Source organism: Bos taurus, unplaced genomic scaffold (assembly GCF_002263795.3).
Source record: "Bos taurus isolate L1 Dominette 01449 registration number 42190680 breed Hereford unplaced genomic scaffold, ARS-UCD2.0 Leftover_ScbfJmS_2110, whole genome shotgun sequence".
NCBI classification, from domain to species: domain Eukaryota; kingdom Metazoa; phylum Chordata; class Mammalia; order Artiodactyla; family Bovidae; genus Bos; species Bos taurus.
In genome coordinates, this window is record NW_020191195.1 from 111336 (window position 1) to 132630 (window position 21295).

Sequence of the window (21295 nt, forward strand, 5' to 3'; positions counted from 1 at the left end):
AAAAAAATCCACCAATTCAAAAATTCCATGCACTCCAATGTTCATAGCAGCATTACTGACATTTGCCAAGGTACAAAAGTAATCTATATGTATACAACCTACACACACACACGTGCGTGTGTGTGCATGCATAATGGAATATTACTCAGTCATTAAAAAGAATGAACTTTTGCAATTTTTCAACAACATGTATGGAGTTGGAGGGTATTATGCTATTAATTCGTAAATAGTTGGACGGTATTAATGAAATAAGTGAGATAGAGGAAGACAAATGCTGTATGATACTACTGACACAGAGAATTTAAAAAATAAAAGACTAGGGGAATGAAGCAGACTCACAGATATAGAGAACAAGCTAGTGGTTACCAGCGGGGAGTGGCAAGCAGGAGGTGAAGGGCAGGGACAGAAGACTAAGAGGTGCAAACTAGGATGTATACAATAAGCAACAAGGATATATTGTACAACAAAGGGGATATAGCCAATATTTATAATAACTGTAAATGGAACATAACCTTTAAAGACTGTGAAGCACTTTGTTAATCATCTGTAATTTATAAAATATTGTACATCAACTATGAAAATGAAGTGAAAGTATTAGTTGCTCAGTCTTGTCCAACTCTTTTTGACCACATAGACTGTAGCATACCAGGCCCCTTTGTCCATGGAATTCTCCAGGCAAGAATACTGGAGTGAGTAACGATTCCCTTCTTCAGGGGATCTTCCTGACCCAGGGATTGAACCCAGGTCTCCTGCCTTTCATGCAGATTCTTTGCCATCTGAGCCACCAGGGAAGCCCACATCAACTATACCTCACTTTAAAAAAATCTACCCTCCCAGGAACTTTCACATATACAATACAGTATTATTAACTATGGGGTTCTCTGGTGGCTCAGCAGTAAAGAATCTTCCTGTTGATGCAGGAGATGAGGGTTTGATTCCTGGGTCAGGAAGATCCCCTGGAGAAGGACGTGGCAACTGAATCCAGTATCCTTGCATGGAAAATTCCCTAGACAGAGGAGGCTGGCAAGCTACAATCCATGGGGTTGCAGAGAGTAGGAAACCACTTGGCGACTTAACAACAATGATTAACTAGTCACCATGCTGTACATTATATCTCCAGGACTTCTTTATTTTGTACATGAAAGTTGTGAACGTTTATGCCGTTTGGCCACGTACACCCATTTCATCCATCCTCCAACCCCCACTTGCGGCAACCACTAATCTATTCTCTGTGAGTTCATTTTTCAAAAATCTTCACACATAAGTGAGATTATATAGTATTTGTCTTTGTCTGACTTATTTCACTTAGCATAATGCCCTCAAGGTGCAACTGTGTTACTGCAAATGGCCAGATTTCCTCTTTTTTTTATTGGCTAAATAATATCTGAGTGAGGATGAGAGTGTGTGTGTGTGTGTGTGTGTTTGTCTATGTGACACTATCTTTATCCATTCATCCATTAATGGACAGTTATGTTGTTTTCATAACTTGGTTATGGTAAATAATGTTTCAATGAACATGGGGGGTGCAGATATCTTTTCCAGGTGTTGGCTTCATTTTTTTCAGCTAAATTTCCAGGAGTAGACTTGCCAGATCACATGGTAGTTCTATTTTCAATTTTTTTATGAGCATCTATACTGTTTTCCATAGTGGCTGCATCACTTTACATTTTCATAAACCCACATTTTCTTTAATAATTTAAGTATATCCTAAATGCAAAAGTTATATATGCTCCAAAATTTAAAAGGTATGTATCTTTGAAATTTAGGAATGAGAGACTGAATACAGTAAGCTAGACCCATAACTGAACCACTTTAAATTTTTTTTCTCTTCTTATCCTATCTTAGTGTGGGGTTTTTCACAATACCAAGGATACCCCTATTCCAATGCCATGTAATCTTGCTCTGGATCACACAGATGATTTAAAATTTTTCAGTTTGTATTTCAGAAAGCAAAATTCTTATTTCTAAGTCTGGTAAACAGCAATAAGTGTGTGACCCCGTGTCATTCATAAGCTTATGATTTGAATCTAAATAAACTTAGTACTGAAAAGAAAATCACTTGAAAATTACCGCCTCACCCCCCGCAAGAAAAGGATAAGTCAAAAAGTTATTGACGCATATCAGGAACACAGGTTGACAGGCTTTTCTGATCACAAAGTGAAGAACAGTTTCAGACCACACTGGAGGTGAAACGAGTGGCTGGATGCGGCCATGGATTGGGCACTGGCCACAGAAGGGCCATCACTGCCTGAGGTAGAATTACCAGCCCTGGCTGCAGCTCTGGCTCCAGTGCTCTCTACGTCCTCTCTCCAAGTCGCCTGATAATGGGGGCAGGAATGCAGTGGGGACAGTATAGTTGACCTTGGCCAAAAACTCCAGGGCTTCTACCTTGCTGGTTTCCATAGCGGCTCTCAGACCCCACAGGAGTGCTCTCGTATCCCCCCATAGCGAGGGGGATCGCAGCCAGGCAGGGGGATTGTGACCAGGCAGTGTGAAGAGAAATGAATTGACAATATGTCAGCCTCAGACTGGGAGGAGTGAAGCATTATGGACTCTAGAGCAATTCAGACCAGGCTCTACACTCAGTTCCATCACTTTATCAGCCTGGAGAATAGAAGTTCTTTGTCTGCTAAGTGAATTTGATAAGCCTTGTCTTACAGAAGTATCAGAACATATGTAGCTTGTGCAAAGCACCTGGCACTGCAGCTGGCAAAGTTTAGGTGTAATGATGCTTATTTTCACACCAGAAGAAAATCTATGGGAATTTCTACCTTCATCTATGGGAATTTCTACCTTCAACTATGGGAATTTTTCTTTACCCTGGAGAAACTAGAGACTATGTGGTCTTCTAAACAAAGAAAGCTAAGTCAATCAAACTGCTGTAGGGCTTCCCCGGTGGCTCAGTGGTAAAGAATCTACCTGACAACCAGATGTCAGTTCAATCCCTGGGTTGTGAAGATCCCCTGGAGAAGGAATTGGCAATCCACTCCAGTATTCTTGCCTGCAAAGTTCCATGGACAGAGGAGCCTGCCAGGCTACTGTCCATGGGCCCACAATGAGTCAGACACGACTTAGCAACTAAACAAGTAATCCTAAGTAAATTTTCTCTATCAGAGAATATGTTATTGAATTTAGAGGCAAGTGTTTTACCAGGATGCAATGCAAAACCTTATAGAATTTGTGTCAAGGACCAGTAATTCCCCTGCCTCCCAAAGCCCTCCCGACAAAACACCCCGATTTTCATGTATTTCACCACCACTAAAATCTAGCCCTGCTCAGGAGGTCTACTAGATTACACTCGAGATACCCTCATGTTTGGAGTGTGCTGGGGCTTCTTCCGTTCAGGGCCCAGAGTGCCAGTACGGTGACGTCTCAACATCCCATCACAAAGGAGAGAGTAATATGCATCAAACACCTGGTTTGTGGACTGTGTTCACCTGCACTGGGGCAGGAGCACTGGACACCATCTGTTCTTTCCCCCAGGTGGAGATTCCCTCTGGTTGACTCACAATCTCAGGGTAACTGTTCAGGGAAGCTTCTCATTTGTCTCAGCCTCCCAACTTTGAGGCCCACCATCTGGGGATCTGGGCCCGGCTCACCATTATCACAGGTTCATCCAGCCCACCACGCAGCCAACTTAAAATGACCTCCCAGGAAGGAACAGGAAGACAAAGAAGATGTATATTATGATTAGCTTTCCAGCCCCACCTTAGCCTCTCACAACTTAAAAGGCTGGGAGTGTTGGTCGAACGCAGTGAAATAGTTGCCTCAGGCCTGACTAGGGGCTGGAGGGACTGCTAGACGTGACTTTGGAGCACACACTGGCCTTGACAGGACTATAAACCCTGACTGCAGCTTGGGCTCTCTCGTCATCCTCTCTCAGAGCCTTTTCATAATCGGGTGGGAAGGCACTGGGGATGTTACCATTGACCTTGGCCAAAATACCAAACCTCAAAGTTTTGGTTTAAGAGAATAAAGGCTGAGAGAATTTATACCTCACTGCTCTCATCCCAACTCCCTCCCCAGCATCCTCCCTGATTTTTGTCACTTGTCTTAGATCATCACACCACCTTCCTTATGGAATCACTGCTCATATACTCAACACATCTACAGGCAGGTACAGGGTCTCCTTTATCTTTGCATCACCCCCACCAGCACAGAACCTTCTGAAGAGCAGATGCTCAAGTAAAGATGGGAATAAAGGAGCCACCAAGCAAGGAATGTAGTTTCTTATTGTTTTTATTGGCATTCATGAATAAGCTAACAACATCTAAATATATCGCTAAGGGTACTACTGAATGTTATAGAGAGATAAAGGTGAATAACATAAATCAAAACTTGACTACAGCTTACTTCGTTTTCATCTGTTTTAAAACTACAACGTTCTTTCACATTTCCAAGAAAATTATATTCCAAAGCTATGTTATCTTGTTCTGGATCCCCAAAAGATGAAGGATTTTCTGAATTACACTACACAGTACCAAAACTCTTACTCTTAGATCTGACAGACAACAACAAATCTGTGATCCATGTCATTCGTAAATTTGGATTCTGAATCTAAACAAACATGCTAGGAAATGAAACAACGTTTGAAAGGTAATAGTGTAAAACAGGAACACAAAGAAGATACGTATTGACATTTCCAGCCCTACTTTAGCCTCTCACTTCTTGAAAGGTTGGCAGTATTGGTCAAACAAAGTGAAGCTGCCGCCTGAGAACTCACTGGGCACTGGACGGATCTCTGGGTGGGACCCTGGAGCGGGCAGTGGCCCTGGCAGCACCACGAGACCTAACTAGAGATCTGCCTCGGGATCTCTTCTCTTCTCCCAAAGCTTCAGCATAATGGAACGGGAAAGCACTGGGGATGGTACTACTGATCTTGGCCAAAAACTCCAGCACCTTCATCTTGCTGGTTTCAGCGTAGGCTCTTGAGCCCCATAGGAACTCATAGCTCAGGGGATCGCTGTCGGGAATCTGACGATACACAAGGTAATTCTGCTGCACCCACTCTTCCGTGATGAGCTTCCTGGGATCCCCAAAGATTACATGCTGCTTTCCATCATAGATGCCCAGAACATTCAGGAACTCCCAGACATCAGCCTCAGAGGCGCGGTTGCCATTCACGTAGATCACATTCAGCAGAGGCATCAGAAGCCCATTCTTCGGCACCTCACAGCTGCTGCTCAGCACCTCATCACTGATGAGGCCTATCTTGCTGACCAGGGTATAGGAGTAACCATTTGGCTTGACTTCCTTCAATTCAAGACCGAATGACAGCTCCATGCATTTAGCTGCTCTCCTGAGGATCTCGGGGAAGCGTGTCTTGTACCTTTTGTGAAAAAGATTCAGCATATCTATCTTCCTAATGGGCTCTTTCATCTTAAACTGATCAAGCAGGAAATTGACCAACACTCCTGCCTTCTCGGTCAGAGGATCTAGAGGAGCGGTCTTAGCAGAGGTTGAGGCCCGGGAAGAATTTTCACGTTCCTCAACTTGGCCCCTGCCACGTGCTTTAGATCTTGGGCATGAAGCCCCTGCAACAGGAGAGCTAGTGGCTGCAGCTCCCTGAGGCTTCTGGCCCGCACCGGCAGGTGGGGAGCCTGGGGGCGTACTCCCAGAAGTAGGGGTGGGGGTGGCAGCAGCCTGAGCATTCCTGAGATCCTTGGTCTCCATGCGTGCCTGGCGGCGTTTCTCACGCCCACGGTGCTTGCTCTTCTGCCTCCGAGGCATTACTATCAGCAGGCACAGCTGGCAGGGAAGCAGGCAGGCAAGTAGGTGATGCTGGAACCTGGAGAAGGGAAGATGAGTGGATGAGCTCCTTCAGCATGGAGGGAATAAGGCTGCTCTGCCCGTTTCCTTGAGAGCCCTACTCTAGGAACCGCTGGCCTCTTGTTCTTGGTCAGCCTATCCCCTGAGAACCCTGTGTAGAAGTGAGAGCGTTCCAGCCTCAGGCCACAGCCTGCCTGTGGCTGCCTCCAATGACAGAAGATCCTGGGAGTGGGGCCCTTTCTGGGTCCCTTCTTTCACACACACAACTGTCACATCAGCTCTTAGTGGGGCCGGGACCCCTGCCATGTGCTGCTTGAAAGGCGACACCTCAAAGCTCCCTGGGACCCATGAGAAGGAGCCAAGTCATGGACACTGTAGGGGTGGATGGCACTGGCAGTTCTGGGGGCCTGCTCTGTCCTGAACTCAGTTCTCCACCATTCAGGGTCCTCATCTTGTCAACACCAAGGGTGTGGGCCCCTCCCTCCTGCCTCTGGTGCTGCCCCTTCAGGTGAAGAACCTCATCTCCCTTAGAAATGACACAAAGAAATGAGGGGCCTCAGCGGAGGATCAGGCAAGACTCTAGTGTTCGTTTGATTAGCTGCAAGGGGGAGCGTGCTACCTTCAGTCCTCATTCGCAGTCCCCACTTTGACTCCTGGGAGCATCTGGGGGCTCCTTTCTCTCCTGGCTTGAGGACCTCTCTTCACAGCAAGGCCAACGACTCCCTAAGATCAAACGGGGAAAGCCAGGGTGGCCTTACCTGGCCCTACCACCCATGGTCTCTGGGGCCTGAAGAACTGCAGCAGGAGGTTGAGGCCCTGTAATGGGTGCTATTCATGCAAGGTCCCCAGATTTTACTCAGGGGAGAGTCTAAGATTCCTTCCTCTGCTGACTCATTAGACTAAGACCCTCACTTCCCTGTTAGCTGTGAGTGAGGCACACACACTTCTGCCCGCCATGTATGCCTGGGGGCACCAAGGAGTGACAGTGCGAGGAATTCTGGGAGTTTCCCACAGTCCTCAGCATCTTCTCTGTGAGTCCTGGAAAGTGTTAGAAATTCTCCCTCTGCTGACCTGAGCACGCTGAGGTTCCCAAGGTGAAAGAAAGTGTGAGCCACCTCTAGTCATCCCTGTCCCTGACCTCCCTGGGATGGCAGCAGGGGTTGGACTCTGTGGGACTTCACTGTTCTGTCATCACTGGCCCCTTTCGTCCTCACTTGGATGTGATTTATGTTCCTCCCTTAGTCCACACTGAGTTTTCTGGCCTCAGATCAAGGCCCACATCTCCCTGAGTTCCTGGGGCTGAAAGTGAGGGGTGACATCTGGCAATCTCTGCCTGAGGTGCCCCAGGGCAGACAGGGACTGGGACTTTGCAGGCCCCCACTGCTTTGGGTAGGTGCTCAACTAAGTCATCTCTCTGGGTCTTTATCATGACTCTGTGACTCCTGGCAAGACCAGGAAATCTCTGTCTCTTCTTGAGATCTCTCCCCTCCTACTAAGTCCCCCATCTCCCTGAGACCCACTAGAAAGCAGCGACATTTTCCCGATCTCTAGCTACAGCTGTGTGTGGACTCCTCATGCGGACAGTCAGGAAGAGATTCTGCACTGCCCTCTGTTGTCGCGGGGTAGCTGGATGGTCCCTCAATTCTTAGGTCCTCTTCTGGGCTCCTGGTAATAGCTGCAAATGCTCCAGTGGCGGACCTGAACCCATACCCCCATCAACGAGGTTCCTCATCTCCCTGCGAGGCTCTGCGCAGAAGCAAGTGGGGGTCATCTGATCCCCATGCCTGGGTCTCCCAGGTCTGAGAGGAGTGATGTACTATGTGGTTCACTTCCTTCTGGGTGGGGTTCTCACATGTTCATTCAGTGTTACCACTGTGACTCCTTTTAGGAACCGGGCTTCCTCCCTATGTTGAATGAGGCCTCACCCATCAGCGTCAAACCTGAATATCCCTGAAACCATCCTTGGAGAAAATGAGAGGGCGTCTCTGCCTGAGAGCTCTAACCCAGCTTCCCAGGGCGACGGCAGAGCTGGCACTCTGTGTGGGCTCCTCTGTGCTGGGGGAGTCAGTTGTCTCCTTCCTTACATAGAATTGGTGCTTCAACATCTCTCACGGCCTAGGACTCCTCGTTTTCTCCTAACCTGGGCAGGCAGACCTGAAACCAAGGCCCTCATCTCCCTCAGACCCCACAGGCAGAAGTCAGGGGCATCAGAACTGGCCAGCTCTTCCCTGGACCCCCAGAGCTGACACCTGAGGGGGCATCAGATGTGGCTCTCTCTACCGTGTATGGATCTTCCCCTCGACACCACATCCTTCCTGGGACTCTGCCTTCTGCAGACCTGAGCCCAAGACCCTGTGAAAAGTCTTCACCTTTCCCGGACCCAAGCTGACAGAGTGAGACACATTCCACCAAAAATTATTTGGGGCTATGCTGCTAACCAAAAGGGCAGCACTCTCGACCCCCACCCCCTGCCCCAGTTCTGGAGTCAGGGGCTCCCTCAGTCCTCACTCAGGATTCTGGCCTCCAGTTTGGGTAGGGTTTGGGGTCTTCCCTCTGCTGACCTGAGTCTGCATGCCCCAGAGCAAAGCTCTCACCTCCCTGAGTGCCTAGAGGAGATGCTGGGGGCTCCATATCCAGCTACCTTGTTTGGGGATGCCCAGATCTGAGAGCAGGGCTGGTCCTTAGTGTAGCAATCCACTTGGATGCCAGGCCTGCTGACTAGCACTGAAGGTCCTAGCTTGACTCCTTCTAAGGCTGAGACTCCTCCCTAAGCCTAATGGGTTACCTTATCTATCATTCTATGTCTTTATTTATTTACCTTTCACACCCATTGCTTTTTATTATGTAACTGGTAGTTACATCTTAACCTTTCTCACCTATTTCTCTTCTCCCCCACGCCCCTAACCCTAACCCCCATCAACCATCTGTTTTTTTCTCTCTTGCTTCTACAATTGTTTCTGTTTTTCAGATTCCTCACAGAAGTGAAATCATATAGTATTTCGTTTTCTCTGACTCATTTCACTAAACATACATAATACCCTCTAGGTCCATATCCTTTTATATAAAGGCCTTTCTCTACCTGAACGTCCCTTATCCACAACGCCTGCCAGCCCCTGCACACCATGCAAAAAATGACGGGTTCTCTCAGCCTGAATTACTCTATGGTAATTTGGACCCCTATGGACCCCTATGGGGTCCAAACCTTCCCATTCTAATGCCTAATGATCTGAGCGGGAGGGGATGTAATAATAACAGAAATAAAGTAAACAATGTAATGCGCTTGAAGCATCCTGAAACCATCCCTTTAGCCTACCCTACCCTACCCTCATGCCACCCCACCCTCCTTTGTCCACCGCATCACACCCCATCCCACACTGCACCCCACCCCATGCAAAAATTGTCTTCCAAGAAACCGGTCCCCCAGTGCCAAAAAGATTGGGGGCCACTACTGCGCGGCACTGCAGCCATTGGTGGCGGGAATGGCTTCTGTGCAGCCACCACTTTGGAAGGAGATAGCCCTGTGAGCACTGAAAGCCCCATCTTTTCACCTGTTGAGGGCAAATACCACTTCCAACGCATAAAGAGTCCATCCTCTTTCAACAAAGCCGCCCGAGCCGCCACCGACCCTCCACGTGGCAACAAGATGGCCCCTTGGCCCGCAACTCGGGACAGGCCATGTTACACTGCAGATTGCAGGGGTGGGATGCGGTTGGGTCACTTTTCTTACAGGGAGGGGTTGGGAAATTCACTTCAGCTACATTCAGGTCCTCACCTTGGCTCCGGACGAGTCCAGCACACAATCTCCGCTGAACAGACGCTGCAGCTACCAGTCGCGCTCCTCGCCTCGGAAGCGGAAAAGAGGGGCCCTGCATACGTTCGTACGTGGGGTCTCCTAGGGGCGGGGCAGGGGCAGGAGGCGGGGGCGGGGCAGGGGCAGGAGGCGGGGGCGGGGCGCTACAGAAACCCGGTAGTTCAATATCCATCCAGCCCTGGGTCCTCCTGTGCAGTGTATCAGAGCCCAGGACACCTCCTTCTATGAACCCGAGTCCTCCAGCTCCCAAACGAAGCCCTCGCCTTCCCAAGTCCCTAGTGTCGGGAGTCAGGGTGCTGCTCTGAGCATCTCTGCTTGTCAGGAGGGGGCGCCACTCTGTGAGCCTCCCTCGTAGGGGGAGAGACCCTCTCACTAGCACTGATGGTCCTCACCTTAAGTCCGGTTATGGTCAAGATGCCCCCCCCCTGCAGATCTGGGGTCCGATTCTGCTAGAGGAGGCCCTGTCCTCCCTAAGATCACACAGGTTGAATGAGGGGACCACTCAGAAGTAGCTCTTCTGGGTCTCTCAGGGCTAACAATTTACAGAAATCTGTTTGGCTCCCTCTCCAGGGGTCCTGTCTAACACTCAGCATCGCATGTGAGGTCCTCTTTGGGTTCAGGTCCGTCCCTCTGTGAAACAGGCTGATCCTATTAGACAAAGGCCTCACCTCGCTGAGACTTTCCAGACTGAAATCAACCTGACATCTGTGCCCAGCGCTTCCTGGGGACCACAGCATCAGCGATTTTCCAGGGCCTCCTTTTATAGTGTGTGCTACCATGCATTCACTTTCAGGTCCTCACATTGACTCATGACGAATCCTGTAACTCCACTCTCTATTTTTATGAAGCTGCTTGTCTTACAGCAAGGTCCTAGTCTCCTGAGAATTCCAAGTGGGAAGTCAGTGTGATCCTCATGTGATCGTAGTCCATCAGGGCCTCTGAGACCAGACAGTGGGGATGCAACTCTAGTCCTTTCGGATTCCTTTTGCTCAACATACTACATCTACTACAACCTGGGTCTCTGCCTTCTACTGATCTAACATTCCTCTTCTTAGTCTTTGGATGACCACTATATTCAGCAGTGACAGCCCTCCTTCATGGAGGTTCCCATATCAGCATCTGTCACTTGATTAAAGGCTTCCTGGGAAATGCATATTCCTACAGACATTGAACAGTTAACCTCTAGCAAATGTTGGAGAAAACAGGTCTTGGTCCCAAAAGTAATCTAAGATTAGGAACATGCAGCAGAAATCAAGGAACTCGGGAAAGAGGTTATGCTGTCAGAGAAAAAGAGCTGATATATTCCTTCTCTTCAGCCAGATTAGGGTGTCTGCTTATTTGCTCAGTCATATCTGACACTTTACAACACTATGGACTGCAGCCTGCCAGGCTCCTGTGTCCATGGGGATTCTCCAGGCAAGAATACTGGAGTGGGTTGCCCTCCTCCAGGGGATCTCCCCAACCCAGTGATTGAACTCAGGTCTCCTGCATTGCAGGCAGATTCTTTACCATATGAGCCGCCAGATTTAGGGTAGTTTAAAAATCTTTACTTTCAGTACCCTCCTGTTGTTAAGTGGTTAAATCGAGTGGTTAAGACTCTGTGCTCCCAATGCAGGGGGCCTGGGTTCAATCCCTGGTCAGGTAACTGGATCCCACATGTCACAACCAAGAGTTCATGTGCCACAACTAAAAATCTCACATGCCACAACTAAAGAGCCTGCAGACATGGCAGGAAAGGTCCTGAGTGTCACAACTAAGACCCAGCACAGCCAAAAAATAAATTGAAAAAAAATATTTTTAGTCCAAATAATAAAATATTTACTTTCTACATAGAAGGACAGCACCAGATAATCTTGTAAGCCCTTGATCACTTGAGGGTGTCTGATTTTGCACATGCAGATTACCATATGGTTACTGAGCATTATCTATTTGTCTCCTTTAATTATCACTCTTAATTATTTTGGTTATGTGTTATGTGGCAGTATTGATGGGAAGGGAGTTTGGGGGAGAGTGGACATGTGCATATGTATGGCTGAGTCCTTTCACTGTCCACCTGAAACTGTTCACAATATTGTTAATTTGCTATTCCTCAACACACACACACACACACATACACACACACACACACACACACACAAAACTGTGCTTCCAGTGCAAGGGGTGTCAGTTCAAACCCTGGTTGGGGAATTAAGATCCCATGTGCCACATAGCAAATCAATCGATCAACAAAAGATCATCAAAGAAAAAAGTGATGGGGATCCGTGAAAGAAATAATTGATAAGCTAGATTCCATTCTCTTTAAACTTCTGCTCTGTAAAAATACACCATCAAGAGAACAAGATGAGCCATAGTCTGGGAGAAAATGTTTGCAAAAGATATATCTGATGAAAGCTCTAATCTAAAATATACAAAGAATTCTTAAAATTCATAAGAAGAAAACTAACATCTAATAAAAAATGGACAAAAGATAGAAATAGATACATCACCAAGGAAGAAACACAGATGTCAAACAAGCATATGAAAAGATGCTCCACATCATATACCATTATGGAACTGCAAATTAAAAAAAACAAGCAGATACCACGACATGCCTTTCAGAATGGCCAACATCCAAAGGACTGAAAACACCAAATGCTGGTAAAGATGTGAATCAACAAGAACTCTCATTCCTTGGTGGTGGTGATGCAAAATGGGAGAACCACTTTGGAAGACAGTTTGCAAGTTTCTTAGTAAACTATACACATTCAACACAGCTGGTAGGAATGTAAATTGGTACAGCCAGTATGGAAAACAGTATAGGGGTTCGTCAACAAATCAAAAATATCACATAATACTTTCCGCAATTCCACTACTATCCACAGGAACTGAAATCAGGACCTTGAAGAGCGCTCTGCACTCCCATGTTCACTGCAGCACTACTCACAATAGTCATGACAGGGAAGTTGCCTACCTGTCCAGTGACAGATGAATGGATAAATAAGTAAAATATACATACAATGGAATATCATTCAGCCTTAAAAAGAAGCTAACCTCTCTAGTCATGACAGCGTGGATAAATCTAGAGGACATTATGGTACAGTGAAATAAGCCAGACACAGAAGGACAAATACTGCATGTCCTTTACATGAGGAATCTAAAATGGTCTAAGTCAAAGAAACAGACAGTAGAGTGGTGGTTGCCAGGGGCTATGGGAGGGTGAATGAGGAACTGTAGATTTAAAAAATATTCACAACCTAAAAGCTGACAGTTATGCCCAGCGAGGAAAGAGTGTGCCATTCTAGCGGATTCTGGGCATCATCCCACCTCAGAGGACTGTCACCCTGATTTCTTTTTTTATTTTTATACATCAGGGTAGGTATTATTCTGTTTTGCTTCAGTTACATACATCTCAGTACATATATGAGTGTGGGGAAAAAACTGTCAGTCACAATCAAAAGTTTTGCAAAATTCTATGTAAGGCATGAATATCAGGAGTGAATATATGTTGAAGGAAGCACCCTTCAGACTGAGGCCTTCCACCCAGAGTGAAGAGACAGCAGGGGTGTATTTACCTGTGTCAGTCAGCCCTGCAGATCCAACCTATCCTCTTTCAGGAGTTTCAGCTCCCTCTCCCACCTCACATACAAGGACAGACTCTGGCTGGGCCTGGCTTTGTCTTCCAGAAAGCGAAAGTCGAGGTCCAGCATGGACTCGCCAAGCTGCATGGGCCACAGTGGCCCGCTCCCCTGCCCTGGAGTGGGGTGGGCAATATAGGGGTCTTCCTGGGGGACATTCCCCACTCCCCCTCAGCCCAGGGTCCCATGCTGGCCCCAGTCTGGCTAGCCATTCCCGACCTTCTGCAGACCAGACTTCCCAAGTCCTAGCTCCATCCTGTGGGTGGTCAACTAGTCAGTTGTTTGTTTCTCCTCTTCCTCCAGGAAGTAGTTACATCTTAAAGGTTTTCTGCAGTTGTCATCAAGATGTGGGTATTAGTTCTTAAAAGGTCCCTGCTAATCAGTCTCCCTGGGCCCCTCTGTTACAGACTAATTGAGTGCACAAGCAGCCTGTGTTTGGCAGGCCCCTTCTTTATTCGAGGCTTAGGCAATTGCCTCCTGAGGCAGAGACTCCTAACAGTTTGCTATTCCAGCATCCAAAGAATGCTCAGCTGTTGAGTGAGGCAGAGTTACCCCAAGGGTGGTGCTGGACACGGAGCTGCACGCACCACAGGTGTGTGTGTGAGGGTGGGGAGCTCTGGGCTCTGCCTCCGGTGAGCCAGGTATTGCTGACGAACAGCATCCTGTCTCCCCAGCGGCAGTGGTGGGTCGGGGAGGCTCAGAGTTGAAGAGGCCCTGGACCCTTGCACTCCCAAGGAATACCCATGAAGAACAGGTGGGATCTGAACCGGGGCTGAGTGTGCCCTCAAATGATGCGGCAAAGCGTGGAGGATATGCTGTCCAGTTAAGGTGGTTGTCCCCCTACCAGCCCAGGGACCTACCCTCTCCCTGCAGGTGAAAAGTAGCTCTTCAGGATCACAGAAAGGCATCCCCAGGGGAGAAAGGCACAGAAGGAATGGATTTTACGTATTTGTTTTTTAAAAACAAAAAAAGGTTTAAAAAGTCCTTCATTTCCAACCCTGCCTGGGGGGTGTGAGTGGGGAATAGAACGAACTGAGAAGGGCACCCACCCTCCCCTGGGGAGAGTCCAACTCTTCCCCGGGAGCAAGCAGTGTGCAGGGCAGGTCAGAGGCCGGCCCTTGCCCTTCTTGCCCTGCCTCCTCCATCGGCAGCTCACACTGCTGCCAGCAAGTTCCAGAGGCAAAGAAGTGTGGGAGCCGAGGCCGAAGGCTGCCTTCTTCACCTCAGCGGTCACTCCAGCTCTTCCGCCCTTGGACGTTCTCTGGGCCCCACCACTGGGCTCTCAGGGTGAGTGGACAGGCAAGACCAGGAGGCGCAGCTTGGCCCAGCCCACTGGCAGCTTCCTTAATGCCGTCTGTGACACAGCAGGGCAGTTTGGGCGGGGGGCGTCAACAGTGAAGGAAAGGGCTGCAGAGACACCACGATAATCTGGAAAGGAAAATCTCCTGCTAACCTGCATCGCTTTTTGATCCTGCCTCTGCACCGGGGCAGCCCTTTTTCCTATTCCCCATCCCGAGGCTGAGTGGAGTCCAGGACAAAGCACTAAGTGGCTGTTTGTTACAAAACACCTGGAGATGCCAGGGGGGGCTCTCGGCCCGTCAGTCAGTCCAGGCTCCCACACAGTCACACACATAGCATTAAGGCGTCTGTACTCGCAGGGGTGGCCAAAGCAGGCCCAGCTTCTCTCCCTCCACCTGCAGGGGTAAGGGGGGAGAACCCTTCTGGCGGCTTCAGTAACAGGGTGAAGTGGGAGAAGCTGGCAACGGAAGAGCGAGCTGGGCCCCGAGAAAGAAGAGGAAGAAGGCAGGCGAGGGCTTCCGAAGCCTCTCTCCAGGCCCGACGGCTGCCCTGGGAAGTGACCCAACTCAGCTTGGGAGCCCTAACCACATACCCCCTGGAAAATGGGGGACAGAAAGAGAGGAAGAGAAGCGGGGCTAGAGTCGTGGGACTTTGGAGGAAGCCAGTGCTATCAAATATTTACAAGCATAAAGCCCCATCTTCTGTGCCAACTACCTCTCTGCCCCTCCCACAGAAAGAAAGGCCCCTGAGAGCCACCAAGGAGGTCCCGAGACCTCCTCCCCAGCCACGCCCCACAGCGGGGGGCCCTTCCCTCTACCGCCCTGCTCCTTGAGCATGCTGATGCACACGTAGATCTTGAGGGTGGGCCCCAGCTTGATGTTTATGGCACTCATCAGGTGATCCTCGTTGAGCAGCAGCAGAGATTGCCCATCGATCTCCTGGCCATGGAACTCCTCTGTGATTTCCTGGCAGCCTGGCAGAGAGCGGATGAATTCGTAGACATCGTCCACGTTCCACTTGGTGGGCTCACTTGACAGGAAGTGGTGTCCCATGCCTGCCAGGTCCCGCATGTGCATGTCAGGGAGCTCCAGGTCCCGCAGGCCTTGTTGCTGGCGGGAGGTGGACGAGCTGGCTGAGATGGGGGACAAGGGTTCCTCATAGCTTGAGTTATCTGAGCAACGGCTGGAGTCTTCCTGGCTGTGTGTTAGCTGCAGGGCAGCAGTAACTGAAAGGGGTACGGTGCCTGTTGGCTGCTTCTTGGTATCCTTGGTAAGTGTTGGCAGATTGGCTTTGCTGGCCTGATGGCGGTTGTGGGTTGTGGCTCCCACCTTTTGCACCTTGCTCTGGTCTGAGTGGAAAAGCCCCACTCGTTTGGTGCACCCCACGTTGTACCTTTTTGCACAAGCCATGGAACAAAAGTGCTTGGAACGCTTAAACTTGTAGGCAAAGTCCACCCAGCCACAGAGCTCACACTTGAGTTTGAGGGGAGTACCCTCCTCTTTGGATTCTTGCAGATAGGGCTCCTCCATCTCTGAGTCAGTGGTGGTGGTATGGTCCTGCTGACGAAGTTTCTCAGGCAAGAACCCCTGTGCATACTTCTTGAGATTCCCCACCAGCAGAGATGAGCGTCCCACCATTCTTGGGGGCAGTGCCAGTGATGCTGGAGGCAGAGTTTCCGTTCCCTGAGGTCATGCCAGGGGTGCTGAGGTCCGTCAGTGCATCAACAATGCCCCGCCCTGTCTCTGTTCAGGGCCCGGTTGGGCCTGGCCGGGCGGGGACTACGTAACCCCTCGGCCGGCCACCACCTCGCGCAGGGTCCCTGGCCGGGCGGGCCGCCTCCTCTCTGCCGGAAGCCTCTGAACCGGGGTCCAGGGCTGCCGCGGTGCATCCGACTGCACCGGCGAGCCGGCGGCCACAAAGGGCGACAGGGGCGCGAGGCCAGGGTAGAGGTGCCATCGGCGGCGGATTGCGTGCCTGCGCGTTGTGCGCTCTAGGGTTGCAGCCGCCGTGGAGACCTCACCCTGATTTCTCAGAAACTCTCTGGAGAGAAGGCAACGTGAATAAAACATCTAATCTGCACATTGCTTGCCTGCACCGGAACAAGAGCTACAGGATACATTCCACGCCAGGTTCACGCGATTTCTGTCTGATTTACTCACAATCCCAAAGCACAGGGAGACCCAGAAAATCCTGCAAGTTTGGTTCCCAACCCCTGAAGGACAGTCAATATCACAATTGAGTCACAACAAACTTTTGGTTTCCCAGTGCTTTCATAAAACTTATGTTTACACTATATTGTAGGCTATTAAGTGGGCAATAGCATTATGCCTCAGAACAATATAGATATCTTAAATAGAAACACCTCTTTGCTGAAAGAAAAAAGATGCTAACCATTATCTGAGCCTTCACTGAGTCCATCATTTTTGCTGCTGAGGGTGTGAACATTGCAAGAGGTATCAAAACGTGACACACAGACATGAAGTGAGCAAACGATGTTGGAAACATGGAGCCAAAAGACTTGCTGGAAGCAAGGTTGACTGACACAAACTTTTAATTTGGTAAAGAAAAAGAACAAAGAAAAGAAAAGCAGTACCTGTGAAATACAATAACACAACATGCAACAGAGTGAAGTGTGCCTGTAACTGTTAAGGGCAGTTTCCCATCCCAGGCTTTGTCTTTAAACTATGCGGCCCACCATGTGAGAACCTGGTCCCTGGTCACGATTGCCACAGCCTCATCCAGCCCGCCATGCACTCAACTTATAATTACTTCCCACTTAAGGACTTCTATTTTCCCAAGGCCCACCACTCCCTTGCATCAGGGAATTCACATTTGACTGCTGTCATGTCACCATTTCCTTTACATGACAGCTGCTTCTCGCCTCTGTAATTTTATGGTCAGTGGCTAGATCTTTTTCTCAGCTCTCCAAGTACTAGCATGGAGCCTACTATGAGCAGAGGCTCAGTTCATGTTCAGGGAATAAATGAGCCTGTGAGCATGAGGTTGAAATTATTAGAATTTAATTCTACATTTTGAATTAACCAAGTATATACTGTTGTTTATAATTTTGTAAAACACAGAGTACAAGGCATGAGGAATCCAAATACCATCTTACTTTTCCTATGTTTCTTGATCCCACATATTTTACTGCTTAACTTTTTAATATTTTCAAGGAAATAACATATTGCAATGCCATTTTGTCTTGAACTGGCTTACTAAATAAGATGGAAGCTTCCCCATTTGCTTTACACAACAGAAAAACTCTTATCCTTAAGACCAATAAAAGTGTGACTGATGTTATTCATACACTTAGATTATAAGCTAGGTAAGCTTTCATTTAGGAGCAGCATTAGAAAAGTAGAGAACTTAAAAACACAAGTTTCTTTCTAAATTCCCCATACAGAACAGGAACACCAAGGTATTTTACACTATGAATCCTCGGTGACGTCCAGTCCTATACTACTTGGAACACTGACTACTCTCTTGAGCCACAAAGTGCAGAATTTGCCTCAGCTTCACTAGGTGTGGAAGGAACTGCTGGGGGAACACTGGGACATCCGCTAGCTTGGGCCCTCTCTTCCTCATCTTTCAAAGCCTCTTCATACCCAAAGTGGAAGGCACTGGGATCCAAATGGTTAATCCTGGCCAGGAACTCCAGGACTCTCATCTTGCTTGCTTCAGCGTGTGCTCTCGGACCCCACAGGAGCTCATAGCATGCTGGATCATTGCCGGGCACTTGCTGATATTCCAAATACTTCATCTGCACCAAATCTTGGGTGATGAGCTTCTTGGGCTCCCCAAATATGAAGTGCCTCTTCCCAGCATAGATATTCATCTTACCCAGGAAATCCAAGATGTCTTCCTCTGTGGTGCAGTTGCCCTTCATGAAAATCACACCCAGGAGATTCATCAGGAGACCGGTCTTGGAAAAACCCCTGCCACGGTGCACGATCCCGTTGTGGGGGAGATTCATCTTGCTGACAAGGACATAAGAATGCTTGGCAGTGTTGTCTTTCTTCACGTCAATACCAAATACCACCTCCATGCTGTCAGAAGCTCTTTTGAGGATCCTGAGGAATCAATTTTGGTACTTTTTATCGATGATCTTCAGGATATTTGCTTTCTTAAAGGGCTTTTTATCTTATACATGCATAACAGGAACTGCACCAACAGACCTGTCTGCCTGGTTAATGAGTGTTTTCCAGACCGCACATTGGAGACAGGGGATTGAGAGGAATTTCGCTTTTTCCCAATTTTCCCAAGGGCTCTTTTGGATGATCTTGTGGGAGAAACACCTGCAGGCACAGTGGTGGTGGCAAAGGCCCCCTGAGGACACTTGAGATGGTTCCAAGACCTAGCACTGGACTTTCCCTTAGCATCAACCCCAGGACCAGGACTGGAGGAAGATGAAAGTGCTTCCATCGTGGTGGCAGTGACCTGAGCACCCCTCAGATCCTGGGTGCCATGCTGAGCCTGGTGGTGTTTCTCACAGGTGTGGAGCTTAGCCTTCTTACCCCGAGGCATGGTGACTGTGGTCAGGACAACAGGCAGGAGTGAAGGTAGAACAGCACGTGATCTGGGCAGAGAGGAGAGAGGATGAGAGGGTGTGAGTGCCCTTGGCAGGGAGGCAGCACTCAGACTTTAAGAAGGCCCACTCTGCAGGTTTCCATGTGGGCACTGCTCTACAAACCCAGAGCCTGGGACACCGGTGTCTGCTGCCCTGGTGTACCTCCTGTCAGACAAAGGCTCTCACCAATCCCATACCATCAGAAAGAAGGAGAGTTCAGATACACCTGACTTCCATGACTGGGCTTCTCAGTGCTGTGTGGTGGGTGGGGGTGGGGGATGGTGCTCTCTATTGTTTTCCCTGTTGTAGGGTGAGCGTGATCAACATTGTTCTTTCAGGGTCGTCATGCTGACTCCTCTGAAGCCCTGGGCCTCCTCCCTTGGCATAATTGACGCCATTCACATATTCCAACATCCTCATATCTCTGAACTCTCCAGACAAAAGTGAGAAGACTCACTCAGCTTCATAGATACGGTAGATTTCCACTTGGAAAAGAGCCAAAATTTATGACAACTTACATTTAGAGTTGGTGTTCACCTTAGACCTCGTTCTGGTCTGGGTAGAACTCAGGACTCCTCCCACCAATAACCTGGGTAATTCAGCCTCAGAGCAAAGTCCTGAATTCCCCGAGTTCCTGGAGGGGCAAAGTCAGGATAAGATATACATGACTACCCTTCACTGGAGCCCCCTAGATATGTAGGCACTCTGCTTTGTGATACCACCCCTAAATGGGGAAGGCCCCCCAATCAGTACTTGGGGTGCTCAATGCACTGCAGTTAGGACAGAGGTATCCTCCATCTGCAAGCAGGGGCTATGCCTGACCAAAGCCCTCCCATCCCTGAGACTTCCCCAGGCAGAACTCAAATTGATGGCTCTGCCGGAGCTTCCCAGGGCTCACAGCAGCAGTGAAACTTAGTGCGGCCCTCTTGCTTATGGGCTGAGTGGCCCCTGCCTCAGTCCCAACTCAGTTTTCACCTCGACTCTGGACCAGCACTGGGAATCCACCTTCTGCCAGCCAGAGGCCTGATTGCCGGATAGAAGTCCTTACTTCCAGGAAAGTGTAAAACGGAAGTCAGGATGACTCATTTCTGGCCACGATGCACAGGGTGTCAGATAGCTCGGGGATGCGGGGGCACGGGGAGGATGGGGGCACACGGGGGGTGGGGTTGGGGAAAGCCGTGGGAGGGTGTCCTATGGTCCTCATTCGGAGTCTCCATCTTTATGTCTATTAGAGTCTGACACTCGTCCCTTACCTGAACTCTGTCCACAAGCCTCCAAACAGAGCTTCACCTCCTAGAGTTCAGCAGAGGAGAAGTCAGGGAATTGAGCGCATGGGTGCTGCTTTGTGTCACCATCTTTATTGCCAGTGCTGAGTTAGCACTCAGACCCCTCCCCATGGCTGGAGTTGGGGCCTAGGTTTCTATTATAGAATCAAGTAATCTCTTTGATCTTACACAATCTCTTAGATCAAGATTTACTGATAATTCAGCCTAACAGTGTTGTAGGAACCATCCCCTGCTATCATAGAGGTGAGACTTGGTGGATTTCGCTTTGTTACAGGAGGAGCAACGGTCCCATGAGCCCACATTCAGGTCCTCACCTTGCCTTCAGATCAGTCCTGGGAATCCACTCTCGTTTAAACGAACACCCTGAACAACAATCAGAGCTCATTGCCACCAGCACGGAAGTTGGGGGGAGCCGATTCTGGTGATGGCTACCCTGTGCGGGATCTCTGAGGGATGATGGCAGGGGTGGGGCTTTGTGGGGACTCCATCGTTCAGTGTTCAGCGGTCCCTGGGTCATCCCCTAGGGTCCTCCCTGCACTGTTTGTCAGAGCCCGAGTCCCCTTACTCCATGGACTTGAGTCCTCCTGCCCCCAAACAAAGCCTTAGCCTCCCCATATCCCGAGTGGGGAGTCAGGACGTGTCTCTGAGCATCTGTCCTTGACAGTGGCAGTGCCACTCTGTGAGCCTTCCTCCTTGGTGGGAGAGACCCTCTCATTAGCACCGATGGGCCTCACCTTCACTGTGGTGATGGCCAAGACGCCCCCCTCTGCAGAACTGAGGTCTGATCCTGAGAGAAAAAGCCCTTCCCTCACTGAGACCAGACAGAAATGAAGAGGTTTCTCATTCTTATAACTCTGCCTGGAGCCTCTGGGGTTAGAAATAGGGGCAGGGGTCTGTAAAGCATCCTCATTTGTGGGTCTAGTGATACTTCTTTCTTCACTCAGGGACC

At 49.1% G+C, this 21295-nt stretch overlaps 1 protein-coding gene and 2 pseudogenes across 1 annotated transcript; all 3 read right to left on the reverse strand.

Annotated features, from left to right (window-relative positions):
• Positions 1-4221: 4221 nt before the first annotated feature.
• LOC786836 (melanoma antigen family B, 2-like) lies at positions 4222-9637 on the reverse strand. Its single transcript, NM_001206775.2, has 2 exons — positions 9542-9637; positions 4222-5788 (listed from the first exon to the last, which is right to left on the reverse strand). The coding sequence occupies exon 2, from the start codon at positions 5728-5730 to the stop codon at positions 4720-4722; it is 1011 nt and encodes a 336-aa protein (NP_001193704.2). The 5' UTR covers positions 5731-5788; positions 9542-9637; the 3' UTR covers positions 4222-4719.
• A 4529-nt stretch (positions 9638-14166) lies between these two features.
• On the reverse strand, positions 14167-16284 carry LOC100140161 (polyhomeotic-like protein 2; annotated as a pseudogene).
• Positions 16285-16559: 275 nt separating this feature from the next.
• Positions 16560-20169, reverse strand: LOC100139469 (melanoma-associated antigen B3-like; annotated as a pseudogene).
• Positions 20170-21295: the final 1126 nt, after the last annotated feature.

Coding starts and splice junctions, on each gene's coding strand:
- LOC786836 (NM_001206775.2), bottom strand. CDS start 5,730: ATGCCTCGGAGGCAGAAGAGCAAGCACCGTGGGCGTGAGAAACGCCGC.